This window comes from Tigriopus californicus, chromosome 1 (genome assembly GCF_007210705.1).
Source record: "Tigriopus californicus strain San Diego chromosome 1, Tcal_SD_v2.1, whole genome shotgun sequence".
Classification (NCBI taxonomy): Eukaryota; Metazoa; Arthropoda; class Copepoda; order Harpacticoida; family Harpacticidae; genus Tigriopus; species Tigriopus californicus.
In genome coordinates, this window is record NC_081440.1 from 8,125,439 (window position 1) to 8,147,857 (window position 22,419).

General features: G+C 44.7%; 2 protein-coding genes across 2 annotated transcripts; one reads left to right on the forward strand and one right to left on the reverse strand.

The window, feature by feature from the left end:
- The first annotated feature begins 7,412 nt into the window (after positions 1-7,412).
- LOC131878142 (myosin heavy chain, non-muscle-like) lies at positions 7,413-19,503 on the forward strand. The gene is made up of 17 exons (XM_059224043.1): positions 7,413-7,665; positions 8,600-9,017; positions 11,111-11,253; positions 11,331-11,344; positions 11,529-11,662; positions 11,760-11,777; positions 11,849-11,941; positions 12,011-12,068; positions 12,200-12,304; positions 12,369-12,721; positions 12,861-13,088; positions 13,159-14,202; positions 14,293-14,489; positions 14,579-17,347; positions 17,440-17,721; positions 18,152-18,339; positions 18,847-19,503. The coding sequence occupies exons 2-17, from the start codon at positions 8,673-8,675 to the stop codon at positions 18,879-18,881; spliced, it is 6,006 nt and encodes a 2,001-aa protein (XP_059080026.1). The 5' UTR covers positions 7,413-7,665; positions 8,600-8,672; the 3' UTR covers positions 18,882-19,503.
- Positions 19,504-20,234: 731 nt separating this feature from the next.
- Positions 20,235-22,419, reverse strand: LOC131878158 (threonylcarbamoyladenosine tRNA methylthiotransferase-like; the record flags this gene model as incomplete). The annotated part of the gene is given in 2 exon segments (XM_059224064.1): positions 20,235-21,728; positions 22,228-22,419. Coding segments are annotated over 2 exon segments (1,579 nt in total), but the record flags the coding sequence as incomplete, so codon positions are not given.

Consider the following 22,419-nt stretch of genomic DNA (forward strand, 5'->3'; position numbering starts at 1 on the left):
GGTCAATTTGAGCACATCAGTAATATCAAGCACTAATGGGCTCTAATTGGTTCTAATAAATAATCACGGGAGGTTATGTATAGGCTTACCATTCTAGTTTTCAAAGGCATTTCACATCAGCAGTGGGATGTTGGAAACCCGTTAGTTAGCCTAAAAAAGTAACCCATATTTTTCTTAAATCAAACTAGGGTTCCCTTTGTGTTCCAACCTAACTCTATACGTTACTTTGAAATTGGCTGGTGATTTCATTTTTGTAGCTTTCTTGATTGTGAAAATTTATTTGATCCCATCGCTGATACTAAGTAAGACTTCTCCTTTTCAACATCTTCCTTGCTCAAATTCAGAAGCTTAACAGAAATACCAGTAGATCTTTTCATGTGTAACTGTAATACAAAAACGTGCAAAATAGAAACGTGCACACAAAAAGGAAATAATGGAACAGACAGGGTACCAGACAAAGAAGTACTTAGAGCACACAAAAAGCGAAAGTAGCACAATGTAAAAATGAATGGTCACACTAAACGTATCAAGTTTCACGCTTAAATTAGCACACAAAAAAATGGCTTGGCTTACCAAATAGGAGAGGGGTGCACCAAAAGCAAAAGAGTTATGATGCATTTAGACAAACCCATTTTCAGCACATTTAACTGGCACAGTTATGATTCACATCTCACATGCTGACCCCCTATTCCATTTGCACTACAAAGATACCTTTGATTGAAATTGCGGAATCGCCCTATTCAGAGTGTTCAGTGTTTTCAAATGCTCTGTCAAGAAATAATCGATTATTGTACAAAACTACATAAAAATCATTACAGACTTGATTTAGAATGAAACTGGAAATTTTGAGACCAACACATTTTTATTTTTGTCATGCCGAGTCAATTATTTGACTCATTTAACTGAAGAAACTTTGCACTTTGTTATTTAGTAAGCTTCTGGCATGCTTTTAAATGTTGAAAATCGGCCACAAGTCAACGTGATATCCTTTTTACGAACGGTTTGTTAAATATAATATTATAATTTGTAGTGGAAAGCAGACAACTATCGTTTACTATTAAGGTAGTAAGTTTACACAAAAAAGTGCACACACAAGAAAAGCACAAGTCACCATTTCATGCATGACCAATAAAACAAGGTTGATTTTTTAAGAAGATGAATGTGTTGCTGTGAAATAGTTTTGTTTAGTGCACTGAATAATTTTATAAACCTAGCAATACCAAATGCCCTAGAACACATCCCTTAAAATATTTAACAATTCATTTGAAAAGTCCAATGTAGTCAAATGTTGCTCCTATTACGCTCTCCCTCAAGCAAAGTTGCGCCCAAATAAAAAAGCAATAAGTTAAATTCATATTGTGTCATTTTCCTGGTGTGCTGTGGCTATTTTTCTTTCTTTGTTCCAAAATGTGTTTCCCGTGGGCCCATTCACAGCTAGTGTGCCTCCTTACAATTTGGTGTGCTGCTTTATTTTTTGGTTGTAAAAAGCTATAGTGCTCAGCCTTTTTTTATCTCTAATTTTCCAGTCACCTATACAAAATTTGATTGTGTAGGAAATGATCTGGATTACTGAGGTCTGGTTGATCTCATAGATCAAATCTATCTTTGAGTTGCAAAGAGGAATAGGTCTCTCTAAAGAGCTCAGAATATCTCTTTGGTAAAAGATGATTTTCAATTTTTACATCACGTTTTGGTGGCATTTCAAATAATTGGGAAGAAAAGTTAGTTACCTGGTCAAGAATCATTGAACAACAGATTGTTGCATAGTGAATAGATAACATTTTCCAATGCTGACCTTTGATTTTTTTGATGTGTTCTAAGCATGATATGCATAGCCCTCCTATCATCAAATAATGTCAATACTTTTCAAACACTACCAGATAAAAAGCAAATAACTAGAATGCTCAAGCTCCAAAGGAGTTGTACTGTATGAGCATGATTTCAGGTCAGCTGACGCTGGGTGGCAAGTGACAATCACACTTCGTGAAATCTCCCTTTAGGCAAGTTTAATCATTCCCATGAATCGATAATAAGTCTTGTTTTCTTTTAATTTCTTGTGATTCTTACAAATATGCATGAAGAAAGAGCGGTAGGATAATAAAAACATGCTTTTGGGGCATAACATTCGTATCATGTTCAAAAGATTGGGGCATTAGCAGAGCAAATCACATATTCTATTAATTGCCCTTGTTTAGCAACGCATCTCGAAAGTGTAGCAAAATGTATCCAAAATTGCAACGCAATGATGAGGCATTCAGAATTTTGTTTCTATCTCCCAACAATTTGCTTCAATGTGGGCGACGTGATTATACCTTTACGTAATCGAGATAATTCCGACACCTCTCGAGGTCAGCCTGAACCCACGCTTGTTCCTTGGGTTTCAGTTAAGTGTTTCCACCACATGGATGAAAATTGCAATTGGAGCCCCATCATAGCCCCTTCAACGTTTCGGTGTAAAAATTGTGGTTGGACAGCTTTCTCTAACCCGTTTTTTGAAGGGTGCTAGAGGAGAGCAATTGCTCGGCAAGGGGTCGTATTAGGAGTTTCAGCTCAGAATTTGCACGCACTGCCAACGATTCAGATTTGTACCATAGTTGCCCTAGGAATGTTTACTACGAACGGAACTTTTTGACCCCAGCGACAGCTGAAACGAAAACAGGCAATCACAGCGCCCTTGATCGATCTATTTATGGCGTTATCTATGCTACTGACGTACTCCATGCCAATAGAAAACCATAACTAGAATGCTTAAGCTGAACAGGACCTGTACCGCATTAGCAGTTTTTCAGGTCAGCTGACGCTGGTTGAAAAGGGACAAAGATATTTCGTAAATCTCGCTTCAGGCAAGTTATTATTCTCATGAAATTTTTGTTATAGGGCTTGTCAAGTGAACGCGGTCATGAATAACTGACTTTATTCTATGGAGTAAAGTCAAAGACAACATGTCCAGCCAAACTGCAGTGTGCATGGATTGAATTTTGACTTTTATTTCATTTTACGTGCTCGTCTAAGCAAATGATATTAATATATTGAGCAATTTGCTAGTGCGTTCACAGTTCAACACCAAACATGTTCATTTTGTTGGGTTTGGTAGAACAGCTCACTCAAAATTACTTGATTATTGAAAATCCAATGTATGGATAGTGCTAGTTGCCTATGATGTTTGTCTTAGTTCTCCCTCCCCAAAATGCCCAAAATCAGGGTGCTGGACCACATTTTTCTTTGAATTTCCTTCACTTGACATGCCCTTTTCCTCTTAAATCTGAAATTCTTTTGAATCTTACAAATATACAGGTAGAAAGAGCGGTAAAATGGCAAAAACATACTTTTGGGGCATAATACACAGAACATATAAAAAAAAGATTTGGACATTAATAGATAGAGCAAATCATGTACTCTAGTGATTGCCCTTGCTTAGGAACGCATGTCAAAAGTGCAACAAAATGTATCCGAAATTGCAGGGCAATGATGAGGCATTTGTAATTTCGTTTCAATATCCCAACAATCTCCATGTATGTTGGCTTTAGCCTCTACATTGTCTATGGCGTCAATGGGGATGCTTCAGAGGCCATCAGGAACGTGAGGCATTCGAGCTGACCTCTCGCCCAGATGGTGTGACATCTCTGTTTCTGATGAGATGCTCACAGGTTCTTGCTCCTGTTTTCTTGTAGTTGATGCTTTGCATCTTGGACCAGGGCAAGTTCCCCTCTTCTCTGAAGGTAGCTCATATTGTTCCAATTTTCAAAGGGGGAGATAAGTCGCTCTCCAGTAACTATAGGCTGACTTCTCTCACTTCCAATATTGTGAAGGTGTTTGAGAGGATCATGAAGTTGAAACTTATTGAATTTCTTGATATCCATGGAGCCCTTCCTCCTAGCCAGCATGGGTTCCAAGCACATTTTAGCACGGTAACCCAACTGATTGAACATATAGAGCAGGTTATTGAGGGACTGGAGAGCCATGAATCAGTCAATGTAGTTTATCTTGACTTTGCCAAGGCCTTTGACAAGGTAGATCATGGCCTTTTAGTTAACAGGTTCCATGAGATTGGGATCCAAGGCAAGGTTCTCAATTGGCTAAGAAGTTTCATTTATGGTAGGAAGCAATTAGTTAAGGTTGAGGGATCCCTCAGTGACATACATGATGTGAAGTCAGGCGTCCCTCAGGGCTCTATTTTGAGTCCTCTCCTTCTCATCAGCTTAATTGTTCTGCTTCAGAAGCTTGGTAGTAATAATGTCAGTATCTCTTCTTATGCTGGTGATACAAAATTGGTATTTGGTAGGAATGGTCAGGATTCCGGTTGTCTGGCAAAGGTCCTAGACCAAATCTACTACTGGGTTGCTGCGAGTAACATGGCACTGAATGGAATGAAATTCCGCTCAATGACCTTTGGGTTGACGCCATTAGACACTCCACTATTAGATTATGAAGGTAAGGACATTGAGCAGGTCTCATCCATCAAGGATTTAGGTGTAGTCCTCCAAGATAATGGAAAGTTCGATGAGCATATCCAGTTGAAAGTTGGTAAGGCATTTCAAACATGTGGTTGGATATATTGCACGTTTATTTAAGTCCAGAGATAGTGTCACGATGCTAACTCTGTACAAGTCGATTGTTCAGCCGCATCTTGAATATGCCTCTCCCATTTGGGCTCCAATTAGTTCAGCAAGTTTGCAAAAGCTCGAGCAGGTCCAAAGATGTTTTACTAGGAACATTGAAGATATGAGAGAGCTCTCGTATTGGGAGAGGTTAGAAAGGTTGGGATTGTACAGTACTCAGAGAAGGTATGAAAGGTATCTGGCATTGTACGTTTTCAAAAGCATTCATGAGCTTTGTCCCAACCCAGGATTTAGGGACAAATGTAGTGACCGTAGAGGCTTAATGTGCGTTTTGAGAGCACCTTCAAGCCCTCGAGAATCCAGGCTAGTTAAAACAATGAAGTCCAACTCTCTTCTTTCTCCAGCTCCTTCATTGTTCAATTTGCTGCCTTCAAATATTTGTAGGGCTTATGTAGCCGTTGATCCAGTTGCAGGATTTAAGTCAGACTTGGACAAGTTTTTGACTGAAATTCCTGATCAGCGTTATATTCAAGGATTAACCAGATCAGCCAGCTCCAATTCATTGGTCAATCAAATAGTACATATAAATAAAAGTCAAGTATAATGAATAATCTTCTCGTCTTGAACTGCTGGGATTCAAATCACGGTAGTGGTAAGGAAGTCCGTAAAAAAGATTGTTCTTGAATGTGGGCAACATGATTGCACCTTTACGTAATCAATGTAATTCCGACACCCCTGGAGGTCAGCCTCAACCCATGCTTGTTCCCTGCCTTTCAGTTAAGTGTTTCCACCACATGGATGAAAACTTTGACTTGAGCCCCATTTTAACCCTTTCAAAATTTCGTTCTTAAAAATGTGGTTGGACAACTTACACAAACCCATCTTATGAAGCGTGCTAGATGAGAGTAATTGTTTGACAAGGAGTTGTATTAGTGGGATCTACTCTGATGTTGGACCAGGCGTCAAAGATTCAAATTTGCACCATAGTTGTCCTAAGTAGCTTGACTACAAATGAAACCTTTTGCCCACCATCGACAGCTGAGACGAAAACAAGCAATCACAGCGCCTTTGATCGATCTTTATATGAAGTTATTTATGTCCATGCCCAATGAAGGGAAATTCCAGCTCCGTTGTCACAGCCAAACGTGCAACATTAATTTTTACCTCACCCTCAGGAACAATCATTGCAGGTTCGCCCATTTAAGCTCTTAAGGCAACAACTTAAGTTGTGATTTAAATACTGCAAAGAAGCTTGGACTTGGCTGGCCTGGGTTTGAACCAGGATTCCACAATTGGAAAGCGGATGCTCTACCAATACAGTACCGCAGCTGGGCTAGGGCAAGGCTTGTCTGGAAAGCAAAGTCAAGCATCATACTGTTCAATTTTTCCAACAGACTGTGTTAGGTGCTCAGTTTTAGGACTGGTGCTCAGTCCCTGGGTGTGATCAGCGCCTTTAGGATATTGCAGGAACCACAAAACAACATCTCCCTACAGTTAACTTTCGGACTTGGGGTCATGACATCTTGGGAGAGGATTATGGCCTTGTTCATACTGCTTCTAAGACTGCTTGGCCACACTAGCTCCTTGTGCTCTATTTGATGTTGAATGAATTTGTTGGAAAACACTAATGCAACTGTGTACAACGATTTTGAAAGAACATGTTTTGAAATTTTATCAATATGTTGGATAATTGGAGTTAAGTTTAAGATTAAGAAAAAGAAGGAAGCAAAACACAGAAGAGGATAAGCATGAAAATCATCAATTTCCCAAGAGGGGCTTGATTTTTTTTTTTCATACAAAAGAAATAGAGGAAAGTTGGAGACACAATCCCTAAATTGTTTCCAGTTAGAACCTTGAAAAATGCAAAACAGTAAAACAGAAGAAATTAATGCAAGTATCCGAAAGATGAATTCCAAATTTGTTCTATGAATATGGCGCAGCTAGCCGTGAGTTTTGGTCAAAATAGCTTCTGCAGTAATTGTGGCCCAGTCTGGCTAGGCCACTAACGTTTTTCAAATTCATGCATTTTTCTCTTTGTTTTCCTCTAAAAACTGGCCTCCCTGAGAAACGACCACCTTTACTCCAGAACTATGAGACTTCGGCATTAACTTTAGTCATTTTCCTAATCGAAAAGACGCTGTTTGAGCGTCAGAAAGATTTTTGGGACACGATTCCAAGTTTCATGACTCCTTGACAGCTCTAGTCCGGCTGGTGAAGTTTAATCTGTTTAGATTTTAGCCATCCCTACTCATGTCTGCCATGGAGGCTCGTTGGCGGCCGAGCTCTTTGGCCGACATCCACCTCTTCGGCCAGGACTCACCGGACTCACCACATGGAACTGGTGGCAAGCGGTGGCAAAAATATATTAGGCCAGCCGAACGACATGATTGTCGGTTGGTGGACTCACTTCCTGAATGGCTGCCAGCTGGGCTGGAGATCCTCGAATAGGGGTCGGCGAAATCCGTGGAACGGAAAATACGGAGGGAGTCAGGGGCCAACGGCACGGCTCATTGAGGGTTAAGGGTCTTGAAGCCACCAGCCACCTGGGTCTGCTGCATCTCCCAGGGCCGTTAGCCAAAGCAGGTTTAAGAATGGATGGTGAGGGCGAGGCAGAGCGCTCGGTGGACCAGCGGGTCTGGCCGTCGGGCAAGGCCACGCTCTGCGGAAAAAAGAGGGAAGGGTGTGTGTGAAATGTGCCTCCTTTTTCATTCCTTGGTTCCCTTCGTCCGTTCGGTTGATCGGGATACGCTCGTTCATCCGTTCGTTCGTTCTTGGAAGATCGTGAAACGCGAGAACGCGACAGTTGCGATCCGACAGCGACAGCGACAGCGAATGGCTCTGACACTCAGGTTTGCTCGCTCGTTCGCTTCCTCCCACAGTGATCCTCGAGCCGGCCGAGCCTATCTATTTGTAAAAGTATTATTCTAACTTATTCATTTATATACATACATATATCTTATCCCGCGTTTGCGGAGATTCATCCCCGAGGCTGGTGACCGCGCCGTTGGGGAGCGGTGTTGGCTGGCAGACTTTTGACCTTTGGTCTGAGTGAGTGAGTGACAGACAAGAGTGTGGGTGTGCCATTGTGATCTTCATCCTCCAAGCGGTATGACCATTATTCAGAGACACTAATGACATCTTTGCCAAATTTTCCTACCCAAAGTCTGAACAAAGCGATTTCTTCCTGGTTTGGAAAATTGAATCCTCCAAGGGCGTAAAAGAGAAACTAAGCAAGTACAGGGCAGCCATTCGTTGATCTAAATTCCCAGACCTCTCATGGAAAGTGCCATGAACAGTGCCAAATCATTAGCGGGTTGTCACAGGCTGAATTAAATGGCATCCAATCCCATCAATGAACTCCATTCCAGTGCCTATTGGATGGACGGAATGGCGTCCCGCCGGATAATGATCCGAGAACTGGGGTTCCATCCGTTAATTATTGAGCACCTTCCAATATTGGGGCCCATTCAAGAGTGGCCGTGTCAAAAAAACCAAGCGCGAGAAAACCGCCCTGTGAGTGGCTGGTGTTCAGATTTGAGACAAAAAATACCATGTCACGACTTTCTGAACTCAGGGTAGCTCATGTGGCCCCAGTCGACAGCGTCTTGGCGTTCTTTTCGCGTCCGATGCGGCGTTTTAGGCCTGTTTCCGCCCTTGATTCGTTCGCTGCGAGCTGAATGATATGTTTGATATAGTCTAATTTGCGGGCCGCAATTAAACGTGTTGTCGGCCAGGTAGGTCACAACACACGCCGTGTGTTTTGTTTAGGGCCACAGACCACTCCCTTAACGTCTGCTTAGACGGGTCCGCCTTCATGTGACCGTACGTAGGTAGCATTGTCTTGATGCAGTCTTGGCTGTCAAAATTCTTGAGCTTTTTTTTCACACAAATTGGCCGCAACATGGATGGTGGTTTTTTTCGTGATGAGCCTAGGAACCGCGAGACCGTTGAGACTTGAACGTGGCCCTGATTTGGTCACCCTGTCCTGGTGCCTGGGATTCATTCCGGTCGTCTCGAATAATTGCCCTTCTTGTTCTTAGGTGTTCCGTGATTAGTGGCGTTTAATCCTGCCCCTGGCCCGGCTCTCCCTCTCCCTCTATCATCATCATCATCATGGTGGACGTGGACAAGTCTGATCCGGACTTCAAGTTCCTGGTGGTGGACCGGAATGCCTTCAACGATCCCACGAAACAGGCGGAATGGACGCAGAAGCGATTGGTCTGGATTCCTCATGAAGGACAGGGATTCGTCTCGGCCTCCATCAAGAAAGACCGCGGCGATGAGGTCGAGGTCGAGATTTCCGAGACCGGTAAACGGGTACTCGTCTCCAAGGACGACATCCAGAAAATGAATCCACCCAAATTCGACAAGGAAGAGGATATGGCCGATCTGACCTGCCTCAATGAAGCCTCCGTGCTCCATAATGTCAAAGAGCGATACTATTCCGGACTCATCTACGTAAGTCGCCATCATGCCCAATCTACATACTCCCCCTTCCCCTTGATTAAGTAACTTTGGAAGCCTGCTTGGCGTGATGACCCTTCATCTCATTCCCGTTGGAGTTTCTTTTACCCCATGATGTCCTTCCTTGGGTTGATAAGCATCCGGGTTAACCTGGTCGAGCCCGTATTACTCTGCCGAGTCCTTGGCCCGTCATTTCCCGTCCTCTGCCTCCCCTTGAGGTGTCGACCTCCCCATTCCCGATGGTGGCCCAGACGGTGGGTTGTAACTCCGAACGACGAGCGACCAGCAATGATGCTGCGATGCTCTGATGCAGTCATACAGAGAAGAGAAAAGTAGGAGGAACATGTGCTGGAAGTCCTGCTCAGCCGATTTAGCCTGATCGTTAAGGCTGAGTTGAGCTGGCCCACTCGGGCCATGCACCTACTGAACGAGATGTCCACGTCTATAAGAGTCTAGCTTGAGTAAGAGCCTTTTTTCCTCGGTGGCCATTAAAAACCTCAACTATGTTGATCCGAGCGTTAAGACCCTGTCTCTCGAAGGTCGCGACCCCTCAACCCCGGACCTGTAGCTGTTTGCCCCTTTTCACTTGCTTCTGTCATTCAAACGCTGTCTTTTATCACCGGAAAAAGCGCAAGATCACATTTCTTGGAACTCTTCCGCCCCCCTCCCCCGATATTCTATAATTATTTTGCTCGGCCAGACGTACTCCCGAAATGGCATTGGAATTCTTTGGGGTTTTTCTTCAAAGTTGAACGGTGCTCACATGCCTCAATGAAAAGGAGTCCAAAAGTCTGATCCCAGGGTTGAGTGTCACAGTTGGTCGGGTCACATTTTCGGGCCTCAAGGCGACCGGTAATTTGTGTTCATACTTTTTCGGCCCATCTAGCCGAACAATAGGGGAGAGTCGCTGGCACCTGTAGCTCGATGGCAGTGCTCAGAAAAAAAATGACTTAAGAGAGGGTGTGAGTCATAGAGGAAGAATGTCAGGATCACTACTTGAACACGAAGCCTTCCTCGTTTGGTGGCGTCGAGGTGCTCGGGTGACTAAGACATCGAGATCTAGCGAGAGAGGCGCCAATGGCGTGACTTGAGATAGAGCATGATTTTCGGGTTTAGGAGGAAGGCCGACTAGAGGAGGCGGAAGTCTAGCATCCCCTTGCACACTCGCTGGATGGACATAGCTGGAAACCCAAAAACTGGTGGCTGTGGTAGTATTAGAAACATGGCATGGCTCAGGCATTCACGCCAGCCTCTTGTACTTCCAAGATGCGACTGTCTTTGGCCGATGTTAATGTACCAACTACATACAACTAAGACGACGATGACACACTCGACCAGCCGAGCCGAGGAAGTGACAGACCTTGAACGAGCTGCCAAGGACAGTTTGTTTCAGCCGCAAAGTATGAGGATGTGAGCTAGGTTTATGGGCCTCACCAGGCCAAACACAGATCATCGTGATCACGTGTACCCAGAGTGTACACTTGAATGTTGGCTGGATGGAATCATTCTGATTTGGAGGCAGGAAAATAATGATGACCTTGTCAGGTGAATGTATGTACCCATAGATAGGCAGATAGATATATAGGTAGGTGGTGGAGGCTGGAGGATGCTTCGCCAAACGTACAAACTCAACTTCAGCTCATTCTCCTACATTTCATATTGCCAATGAAGAGGCGTTAAGAACGTTGATTTGCGTTCTCAGCGAACAACGAAAACAATAAAGTCCCTCTACTTGATGTGGTGAAAATCATTTGTATCGTTCTTGGTGAATGTCCTTATCAGTTGTCAGGCAGGCACCAGGTTAAGACTGCACTTAACGCAATATTTGCCCGGGGATTGTAGTCAATCAGGCTATTTCATGCATTATAACGTTGACTGATGACTTAGCAGCCCTTAAACCGAGATAGCAAGCTAGACCCGCCAAGTCTCTAAATATTGGTTGCTGACCTGAGTAAATTTTGAAATTGTTATACCAGCAAATTGGTGGATTTTTTCCCATTCGTCTGACTGAAGATTTTAGTGCAAAATGCCGTTCAAGACATTCCAATGTATGCGATGCGTTAACTTGTGTGCTACTTTTTTTGCAGACATATTCTGGTCTGTTTTGTGTGGTTGTTAATCCTTACAAAAGACTACCCATTTACACCGAAAAGATCATCGAATTGTATAAAGGAAAGAAGCGCCATGAAGTTCCTCCTCACGTTTTTGCTATCACGGACACGGCCTACAGGTAATGCATGTCGTTGGCTAGCTAAAACATTGTTCCAATTTTGTGACACTAATAAAATTGCATCGTTTTCGTTTTAGGTCGATGCTTCAGGGTGAGCACTTTTGGACGATCAACTAATAACACTTGAGAATGGCAAACTTCAGCATGCTTTGATAGGTTTTAAAAATGGTCAATCGAACTTTGAACTGAAAATATTTTTCGAGACTACTTTGACATTTATCAACGAGTGCCCTTTCTTGGATCAGATTTGTCCATTTAGAGAGTTGATTTTACAGATCGCGAAGACCAGAGCATTTTGTGTACTGGCGAATCCGGTGCTGGAAAAACGGAGAACACGAAAAAAGTCATTCAGTATTTGGCATACGTGGCTGCTTCGAAGCCCAAATCTAGTTCTCACACTCCCTCAGCTGTAAGTTACTTTGATGAATTTTGTGAAATTGCCGCCTTTTTCATTTTCATCCAAATATTATTTTCTACTGTTCTCTTGCCTTTGAACGAAACTATAGACCGAAGGACCAAGCTTTGTAAGTAGATCATAATTATCTAATACTATTCTTGTCCGAGCCACCCATACAATATTTGGGTCTGTTTGCAGGGCGAGTTGGAGCAACAGCTTCTGAAAGCTAATCCCATTTTGGAGGCCTTTGGAAACGCCAAGACTGTGAAGAACGACAACTCTTCCCGTTTTGTAAGCTCAATTGACTTCACCGAGGTTCTAAAACTTCTATAGATCGTTGACGTGTGACTCTTCTTTTAGGGAAAATTCATTCGAATCAACTTCGATGCTAGTGGATTCATTGCCGGTGCCAACATTGGTAAGTCCAGAGTTTTGTGATCAAACCGACAAGAATAGTAATGGTAGAAGGGCCCTGGCTGTCTTTATCGGAGAATTTTTACCAAGATATTTATCGTCAGAAAATCACTAAAATGGATATTTCTTATGTAGAAACGTACCTCTTGGAGAAGGCGAGAATGATCCGACAAGCTGATGACGAGCGGACATTTCATATCTTTTACCAACTCTTGGCCGGTACCACGCCCGAGCAAAAGAGTAAGTTCATCTTTCGAAGTAGAAGAAAGATGTCAAGAACTTCATGTTTCAATAATTTTTCCAGAAAAGTTCATCTTGGAAGACCCCAAGAACTACACTTTTTTGAGTAGTGGAAACGTGACCATTCCTGGCATGGATGATAGCGAGGAGTTCCAACAGACTGTTAAAGCTATGCAAATTATGGGCATTTCTGAGGAGGATCTGGCCTCCATTTGGAAGGTGATTTCTGGTGTGCTTTTATTCGGCAACATGGAGTTCCGTCAGGAGCGCAACTCTGACCAAGCCATTCTTCCGGATGACACGGTGGCTCAAAAGATTGCCCATCTCTTGGGTATTAACGTCAACGAACTGACCAAGGCCTTCTTGAGACCCAGAATCAAAGTGGGACGTGACTATGTGACCAAGGCTCAAACCAAGGTACGGAGACGGCTAGTTTTTTTTTTTTTTTTTTTTTTTATTGTTAATCTCGGATTCCTTATCCCTTTGTTTGCGAACCTTCAACACGATTTCTTAAGCTTTTTCTTGCTAACAATTGTTGATGTTTGTTTGGGTTTAGGAACAAGTGGAATTTGCTGTTGAAGCTATTTCCAAGGCCATGTATGAGCGTCTCTTCAAGTGGATCGTTACCCGAATCAATCGCTCTTTGGACCGCACGAAACGTCAAGGAGCAAGCTTCATTGGAATCCTGGACATTGCCGGATTTGAGATCTTCCATCTGAATAGCTTCGAACAGTTGTGTATTAATTACACCAACGAGAAGCTCCAACAGCTCTTCAATCACACCGTAGGATGAATGACTATTGAGATTGAGGAGGTTGATTTGGGAGATGCTTTATGCAATAATTCCGTTTCAGATGTTCATCTTAGAACAAGAGGAGTATCAGCGTGAGGGAATCGAATGGAAGTTCATCGATTTCGGCTTGGACCTTCAACCTACCATTGACCTGATTGAGAAGCCCATGGGCATCATGGCTCTTGTGGACGAAGAGTGCTGGTTTCCCAAAGCTACAGACAAGAGTTTCGTGGAGAAGTTGGTCTCTAGTCACTCGGCTCATCCGAAGTTTGTCAAGACCGATTTCCGCGGTGAAGCCGACTTTTCCGTGATTCACTACGCCGGAAAGGTGGATTACTCGGCCCACAAGTGGCTCATGAAGAACATGGACCCACTGAATGAGAACATTGTCCAACAGTTGCGTAGTTCCACTGACCAATTCATTGTGAACATCTGGAAAGACGCCGAAATCGTTGGCATGGCCCAACAAGCCATGAGTGACACCCAATTCGGAGCTCGCGCTCGCAAGGGCATGTTCCGAACCGTGTCCCAGTTGTACAAGGAGCAATTGGGCAAGCTCATGGAGACCCTGCGCAACACTAACCCGAACTTTGTGCGTTGTATCATTCCCAATCACGACAAGCGTGCTGGCAAGATCAATGCCACCTTGGTCCTGGAGCAACTCAAATGCAACGGTGTATTGGAGGGCATCAGAATCTGTCGACAGGGCTTCCCCAATCGTATTCCCTTCCAGGAGTTCCGTCAACGCTACGAGCTCCTCACCCCGAATGTGATTCCCAAGGGATTCATGGACGGCAAGAAGGCATGCGAAAAGATGATTACGGCATTGGAATTAGATCCAAATCTATTCAGAGTCGGACAGTCGAAGATCTTCTTCCGTGCCGGAGTCTTGGCTCATTTGGAGGAAGAGCGCGATTTGAGGATCACAGATCTAGTGGTCAAGTTCCAGGCCTATTGTCGGGGATTAATTGCGCGAAGAAACTACGTGAAACGGACCCAACAATTGAACGCCATTCGAATTCTTCAAAGGAATGGAGCGGCTTACCTCAAACTTCGAAACTGGCAATGGTGGCGTCTGTACACCAAGGTCAAACCCTTGTTGCAGGTATTTATTGGAAAATTTATATCATTCCAGCGGGAAAAGTCATCTGCGACAACTTGTTATAAGATCCTGGTTGCTTCCCCTCTTGCTTAGGTCACCAAGAACGACGAAAAGGTTCTTCAAAAAGAAAACGAGCTCAAGGACGTTAAGGAACGCTTGGAGCAACATGAAAAAACCGTCGGCGACCTGGATAAACAGTATCAACAAGCCCTGGAGGAAAAGAGCATCTTGGCCGAGCAACTGCAAGCTGAAACCGAGCTATGTGCCGAAGCCGAAGAGATGAGAGCCAGGTTAGTTGGAATTATGTCATGTAGTTCTTTCTTGTTGCAATTTTCTACCTCACTCAAATAATCCTTTAATACCACTATCCGCTTTCTAGGTTGGCTGCTCGAAAGCAGGAGCTGGAAGAAATCCTTCACGATATGGAAGCGCGGATTGAGGAAGAGGAGGAAAAAACCTTGAAGATGAGCGAAGAAAGGAAGAAGCTCCAACTCAACATCCAAGACCTGGAAGAGCAGCTCGAAGAAGAGGAAGCCGCTCGACAAAAACTCCAGATCGAAAAGGTTCAAATCGAGGCTAAGATGAAGAAGTTTGAAGAAGACGTAGCCATGTACGAGGATTCCAACCAGAAGTCCAGCAAGGAGAGGAAGCTCCTTGAAGAGCGAATGGCTGATGTGACTGCCACCCTTGCCGAAGAGGAAGAGAAATCCAAACATTTGGCCAAGTTGAAAGCCAAGCATGAAAGCACCATTGGTGAGTTGGAGGAAAAGCTCCGCAAAGACAACCAGCAGAAGCAAGAAGTGGAGAGAGCCAAACGGAAGATTGAGACTGAGCTCAACGACTTAAAGGAGCAGGTGGTCGAAAAGAAGGTCCAACTCGAAGATCTCCAACTTCAGTTGGGCAAGCGAGAAGAGGAACTCGCCCAGGCCATGATGAAGGTTGACGAAGAAGCCGCACACAAGGCTAAGGCCCAAAAACAAGTCAGAGAATATGAGGCACAACTCAATGAGCTCCAGGAGGATTTGGAGGCCGAAAAAACTGCTCGTGTCAAGGCCGAGAAACAGAAGAGAGATCTCAACGAAGAGCTCGAGGCTCTCAAGAATGAGCTGCTAGATTCCTTGGACTCGACTGCTGCTCAGCAAGAACTCCGAACGGCTCGGGAAAAGGAACTCGCTACCCTTAAGAAGGGTCTCGAAGATGAGGCCGCTCAACACGAAGGCATTGTGACCGAAATGCGGCACAAGCACTCGCACGAGTCCCAAGCTCTCCATGAAGAGATCGATTCTTTGAAAAAAGCCAAGTCCAACCTCGAGAAGCAACGCCAGCAACTTGAATCCGAACAAAATGACCTCGCCAACGAATTGAAATCAATTTCCGGGAACAAGCAAGAGGCTGATCGACGACGAAAGCAATTGGAAGCTCAATGTTCGGAGTTGCAGTTGAAACTTTCGGAGATGGAAAAACTGTCCGGTGACGCCGGGGAGAGGATCAGCAAGATGTCGAGTGAAGTGGAACAACTAAATCAAGCATTAGAAGCGGCTGAGTTCAAGAAATCGCAAGCTGTCAAGGCTGTTGACGGTCTGGAATCCCAACTCCAAGAGGCTAGCTCTCAGCTCGAGGAAGAAACCAGGCAAAAGCTAGCCCTAAACTCCAAACTCCGAGCCTTGGAACAGGCGAAGGAGTCAATGAGCGAGCAACTCGAAGAAGAAGAGGAGAGTAAGCGTCAATTGGAAAAGCAACTCTCAACCACCTTGGCACAACTAAGCGAAGCTCGAAAGAAGGCCGAGGAAGAAGGAGAATCCGTAATTCGCCTGGAAGAGCTCAAGAAGAAGAATGGCAAGGACATCGAAGAACTCGTCCACAAGCTTGAAGAGCTGCAAGCCGCCAATGAGAAATTGGACAAGTCCAAGAAGAAACTGGCGGCCGAATTAGATGACGCTGCCTTAGAATTGGACACCCACCGAACCAAAGTGGTGGAGTTGGAAAAGAAGCAGAGAAACTTCGACAAGATTCTAACCGAGGAGAAAATGAATGGGGAGCGAATCGCCCAAGAACGCGACAACGCCGAGCGGGATGCCAGAGAGAAAGAAACCAAATTGTTGAACCTAAATCGAGATTTTGAGGATTCCTTGGCACGATTGGACGACGTGGAACGGGCCAAACGCCAACTCCAGGGCGAGCTTGACGACCTAGTCAACTCTCAAGGTAATGCCGACAAGAACGTGCACGAACTGGAAAAGGCCAAACGCTCGCTCGAATCGGAACTCGTGGCCATGAAGCAACAGATGGAGGAGCTCGAAGACGAGCTTCAAGCCACCGAAGATCAGAAGATGCGCTTGGAGGTCAACATGCAAGCACTCCGAACGCAGTACGAGCGCGACCTCCAGGCTAAAGAGGAAGCCGGCGAGGAGAAGAGGCGTGGTCTGACCAAGCACATTCGCGACCTCGAGGCAGAGCTCGATGAGGAGCGAAAACAAAAGACGGCCGCCCTCAACGGCAAGAAGAAGCTGGAGGCTGACTACAAGGACCTCGAGTCAACGATGGAAATGAATAACAAGCTGAAAGAGGATGCGCTCAAGCAACTGAAGAAACATCAGGCCGCCATGAAGGAGCTCCAGCGAGACGCAGAGGAGGCTCACCAGAGCAAGAGTGAAGTGCTTCAGCAATACAAGGACCTCGAGAAGAAGATCAAGTCCTTGGAAGCCGAGATGATCCAATTGCAAGAGGACCTCAGTGCGGCAGAGCGAGGCCGACGATCAGCCGAAACCGAGCGTGACGACTTGCAAGAGGAGATCAACAACTCGGCCAGCAAGGGCCTCTTACTTAGTGACGAGAAGCGACGACTGGATGCCAGGATTGCTGCTCTTGAAGAAGAACTCGACGAGGAACAGGGCAACTCGGAGGTGCTCATGGAGCGCGCCAAGAAGGCCCAGATCCAGATCGAGCAATTCACGACAGAGCTTGCCCAAGAACGGGGCCAGGTGCAGAAACTGGAGAACTCCAAGATGCTCCTCGAGCGTCAAAACAAAGAAATCAAGGCCAAGCTGTCCGAGTTGGAAGGATCACAGCGTGCTAAGGCGAAAGCCACAATTGCCGCTCTCGAATCGAAGATTGCCAATCTCGAAGAACAGCTGGGTGCTGAAACTGGGTAAGTTCTAAGTAATGAACTATTCATTTTTCTGTCCGAAATTAGTTAGGGCTATAGAATGAACTGACTCCTCTCTGGGCGTTATTTTTCAGTGAGCGCATGGCTCAAGCCAAGCTGAACAGGAAACAAGACAAAAAATTGAAGGAGACCCTGCTCATGCTGGAGGACGAGCGTCGACACGCCGATCAGTACAAGGAGCAGGCCGAAAAGGTCAACTCGCGGGTCAAAGCTCTAAAGCGCCAATTGGATGAGGCCGAAGAGGAGATCTCGAGAGAGAGAGCTCAAAAGCGAAAGACCCAGAGAGAGCTAGAGGATACGCTTCAAGACAACGAGTCCAAGGAGAGGGAGATCACCAATCTCAAGAACAAGTTGAGGTAAGGTCTTAATTGTTGCAAAGATAAAACGAGCATTCTTGATCATCATTACTTACCTTCGTCAACTCTACTGGAAGTGGTTCAAATGTCTTCCATGCCTGCCTATTGTTTTTACTTTTAAGATAACTATAGCGATAGCCCCTAATATGAATTAATGGAGTACCATTTACTCACTTACCTGCTCACTCGCTCCCTGGCTCCTTCACTTGCTCTATGTCCTCCCTGGCTCGCTCGCTCGCTCGACCCATTCTTTCACCTTAAATGGTCGACATAGCGGTATGCTTGGCGTAAGATGTGCACAACTTCACGACCCCATCATGAGCTATGTCTCTACCTACACATGGTCGTAGGATTGCATTTCAGTGGTTCAAACTTGCGGACAAGAACATGGCGAACTCCTCCCGATGTTTTGTTTTTCTTATTATTCCAGAGGCTCTGCCACTTCGAGTGGTCGTCGAGCTAGAGATTATTTGACGAGTCTTTCTTCCCGAGTAGACCTAAACAACTCAACTAGTGTGAGCAGAGATTCCTCTAGTGGTCCACCCATGAAGGACTCTTCTTCCAACCCATCCCAATCTCCTTTAACCACCAGCACCGAGGATCTCGCTGCACCTCGAAGTACGAGTCCTAAAACTGAAAGCCGAGTAAAAATCGGGAGTAGCTTATAGGGGATGGATTTCAATATCTTATCTAGATCATCCAACAACAACAACAACTCTCTTTTTTACTCCAGATCTTCTGATTACTGTCCTTCATTTTACTTACTAGCTCCTCTTTTCCCCCATGAAACAATTGTTTTCATGCTTTAGAAAGAAACGGGATGGGTGCTCGAGAACATTAATCCCAACACGACTACATACACAAGACGACGACGACGATTGTTCAACTCCTTCGCATTTTAATGATAATACAACCAAGTTAGTCCCAGCGAACACTAGGACTTGACAGACATTTGAAACCTCGCCCAAAACCAGGCTCATAGAGCTCTTGCAAGAAAGCTACAGCAATTGGCAGATGGTTTCAAAAGTGACGAAACGATGATAAATTATTTTGCAACCTTCCTTCAATTATTTTCGCTTTTTTTCCACCAGCTATTAATTTGAATTTTCACTCGATTGCTTGCAGACGAGGTCTCGGAGGAATTCCATCTTCGCGGTTAATGAAAGGTGGGCGTGCCGGGTCGATTCAGGCTGATGATGTGAATGCCTCTTCCCTCACTAGTGGAGTAGACGATTCTTCTCTCGATGAAGCGGACTCAGAGAAGTGAGTGGTGTGCAGCATTGACAAACCAGACTCATATGCAAATTAACAACAACAGCAACTGATCATCCGGGGTGAACCCCCGTCCCAATTACCTGCTTGGCCCAGTACTTCCATTTCACTTGCATCAAACAGTATCACCAACTATTACATCCTTGATTGTCCCATGTCTATCCCCGATTCTTCCATGTTCTCTCTCTCTCTGGCTGTCTCTCTCTCTCTCTCTCTCTGTCGATCGAATAAGTCGATCCAAGACTGCTTCTCATCCATCGAAGAGCAGACCAATTTGGGCTGAATCAAGGGGGCTTTTCTTCCCCAATGAATGATTTATGATAACCACACTACACCAGTATGTATGTGTTCAAGATCGTCTTCGCCTTGTATCGCGAAGCAATCATGATGCAAGGAACACACTGCTTTTATACCCTAATATATATTTATTCTCATGCATTTTTGTGGAACTTTGCTAAATTTGTAGTGCCAATTATTTTATCAAGAAATATATGCTTCTCTTCATTATTATTTCAAATGCCTTTTTTCAATGGTCTAGACAAGCACAGTCAGGAAAGATGGCCTATGCCGTGGATCGTCATTTCGGAATAGCATACTCGAATTTCATTAGGTGCACAAGAACTCCGTCATCATTCATTCATGTTTCATTTGTAAACACGCCACGCCAGTGATTTGTTCCAGAAGTAAGAAGAACATCTGAAATCCAATTCTGTAGCTTGAACAGAGAACACCCCATTTGCTGAAGACGTCATTACAGAGTATTTCCTTCAATGAAAGATTAGCCGAGCAATCCAAGAGTGCCAACAGCACATGTATTGTTGAGAGTTTTGGAACTTTAGTTCCATCAAACTGAGAACCCAAATGGTCCTGATCATCCGTCCATTATTAGGTACTAAGGTCCAGGTACTTTATCACAAGTACCCATAAAGTTACACACATTCATTTATAACGAGTCAATGGCCTGAGGTATGCCTATGAATATTCCTCGTGATCTTGAAAGTAATGTTGAAGTTAGGAGTACGCGTAGCGCAAGCAGCTTTTTAATTGTCCTTTTACACGAAAATTCAGATGTTGACTGAAGTACAAAACGAGAACCAATTTCCAATCAAACCCTTACGTTGTGACACCAACAAGTTTTGTCGATTTTATTGATTTGAAACAAGCGGGCAAAGACTACATGGGTACTGGAAGCGAAGAGAAGGGATCTCTTAATTTCAGGTCGAACTGAACAACTCACAATGAAGCCTTTCTTTGAAAATTTATTCGATCATTGGGCATGTATCAAATTACCGATACAATTTATATCACTTGCCATGCATTATTATGAATCAATGTTCGATAAACGACATTAATTCAAGTAAAGTTGAACTCCCAGTGACAACAAAAAGTTCAGCATGACAATAAGCCAAGTGAAGACAATTGCCATAATGGAGAGAGGATTTAACGAAGATTTTTTGAGCAATAGCATTGCTAAGACGCCACGACCAGTTAAAGGTTCACCGTGCACTGAGAACTTTGTAACATTGGTGATACGAATCCAGACTAACTGACCCGGCTCCACATTTGTCTGCTCTTTGTTTATTAATACCTGATCATACCAAAGGTTGTGTGCCACCCAAAACCGCTTGTCATGCGAGACATCGGTTATGAGCACCGAATGAATCTGTCCAAGACGATCGTCCAAAGGCGAGTAGGAATAGAAAAGCTCATGAAGAGCTTTTGTACGCTTCTTCACTTCTTGCTTGGTGGCCACGCATTGCATTTTGGCAGCCAAGGTGCCCGGACGGGGGAAAAATTGGTTAATGAATAGAGAAGGAAAACGGTAGAAATCGCACAAGTCCAATGTTTCCTCAAAATCCTCGGGAGTTTCCGTAGGAAATCCACAGATGATGTCTGTGGCAAGATGGATGTGAGGAACGTTAGCTCTCAAAAAATCGACACATTCTCGGAAATCTTGCTGTGTGTAATCGCGTTTCATATCCCGCAAAACCCCATCACTCGCCGCTTGTATCGGTAGGTGCAAGAATGAGTACACTTTGGGGTGACGTAGAATCTCAGCTATCTCCGGCAATTGATCCAAAATGTACGGAGGATTTGTCATTCCCAACCGCAAACGGCAACCGGAAGGGATAACCCTTACCAAACGGCGGAGCAAGGCCGCAATATTGGTGCCCAGGTCCCGACCATAGGCCCCCGTATCTTCCGAGGTGAGCCAAATTTCGGTCACGCCTTCGGTCCAAGTCTGGCGGGCCCTTTCCACTAATAGATTGGGTGGGAAGCTGCGTAACTGACCACGGGCGTGCTTAGTCTTGCAATAGGTACAATGGTTCAAACAGCCCGAGTTGATGGCCAAGATCTCGACCTGGGCGTTCTTGCGCACCTTGGGCATGAAAAGGTCATAGCCCTCTGAATATTGGCTTCGGCCTTGCAGGTAAGTGACACGGTGGCCTTTGAGCGTCTCCTCAACCACCGTACCCACTCGCTTGAGCTGTTGAACCCCTAACAGCGAGACATTCTGCAAAAAAGCCCCATCCCTCTGTCCTTGGGGCACACAACCGGCTACCACCACTTTTTGTCCCGCGCTCAAGGCTCGCTCGACCGCGTTCCGACAATGGTCTTCGGCCGGACTCTTAACTGTACACGAGTTAAAGAGACATAGATCCGCTTCGTCGGATTGATCCGTTAATACGTAGCCTTCCTGAGCCAACAGACCCATCATGTACTCCGAATCGGAACTGAAACAAATGGGAGATACACACACTAAGTGAATGGAATGGTCATGAGTAGACCTGACACAAAAAACTTCTCAACTGAAAACGTGTCCTAATGTCGAACATTGTCAGAAAAAGATGTTATTTTCTTGTGAACTCAATATGTAGCCTAGTACATACAGGCTACATCTGGGGCCTAGATTTCGTCAGAAATAAAAATTCAGCTAAGAGGCTAAGAGGGACTAAAACAACCTTTTTTCATTGTAACTATGCTTTTTGCATCATTGCAACTTGGTTGTGCATATTTCCACAAGTTTTTTATCATGTTTTCTCAACTTTAAAGGAAAAAAAAATATTTCGGCTGAAAAGACAACTTTTTTTCGAAGCCAAGTGATGACACTCATGAAGCTAGTGTACCAAGCTTAAAAGAACTAAAGTATCGACACCACCCCATGCTCTTAGTTCCTCCTGACTCAATCCCAGTCCCCGGGGTCACCAACCCGATCACATATATCACACATACTTATTGTGAGAACATCCCCAGGTTCGAACGTGGATTCGAAACTGCTCGGCCAAGAAACTGGACTTGGGCTGGCCCAGGCACCCCCCATTCATGGGATCATGCCCCAAATCTGGACTAGTCGAAGTCACCCGCTGAGTGGGGCGGGCCCGAAGTTGAATGGCCGGTTCATTGGGCGCGAGACAGGTGGTGGTC

Coding starts and splice junctions, on each gene's coding strand:
- LOC131878142 (XM_059224043.1), top strand. CDS start 8,673: ATGGTGGACGTGGACAAGTCTGATCCGGACTTCAAGTTCCTGGTGGTG. Junction 12,722..12,860: donor TGACCAAGGCTCAAACCAAG/GTACGGAGACGG, acceptor GTTTGGGTTTAG/GAACAAGTGGAATTTGCTGT. Junction 13,089..13,158: donor AACAGCTCTTCAATCACACC/GTAGGATGAATG, acceptor ATTCCGTTTCAG/ATGTTCATCTTAGAACAAGA.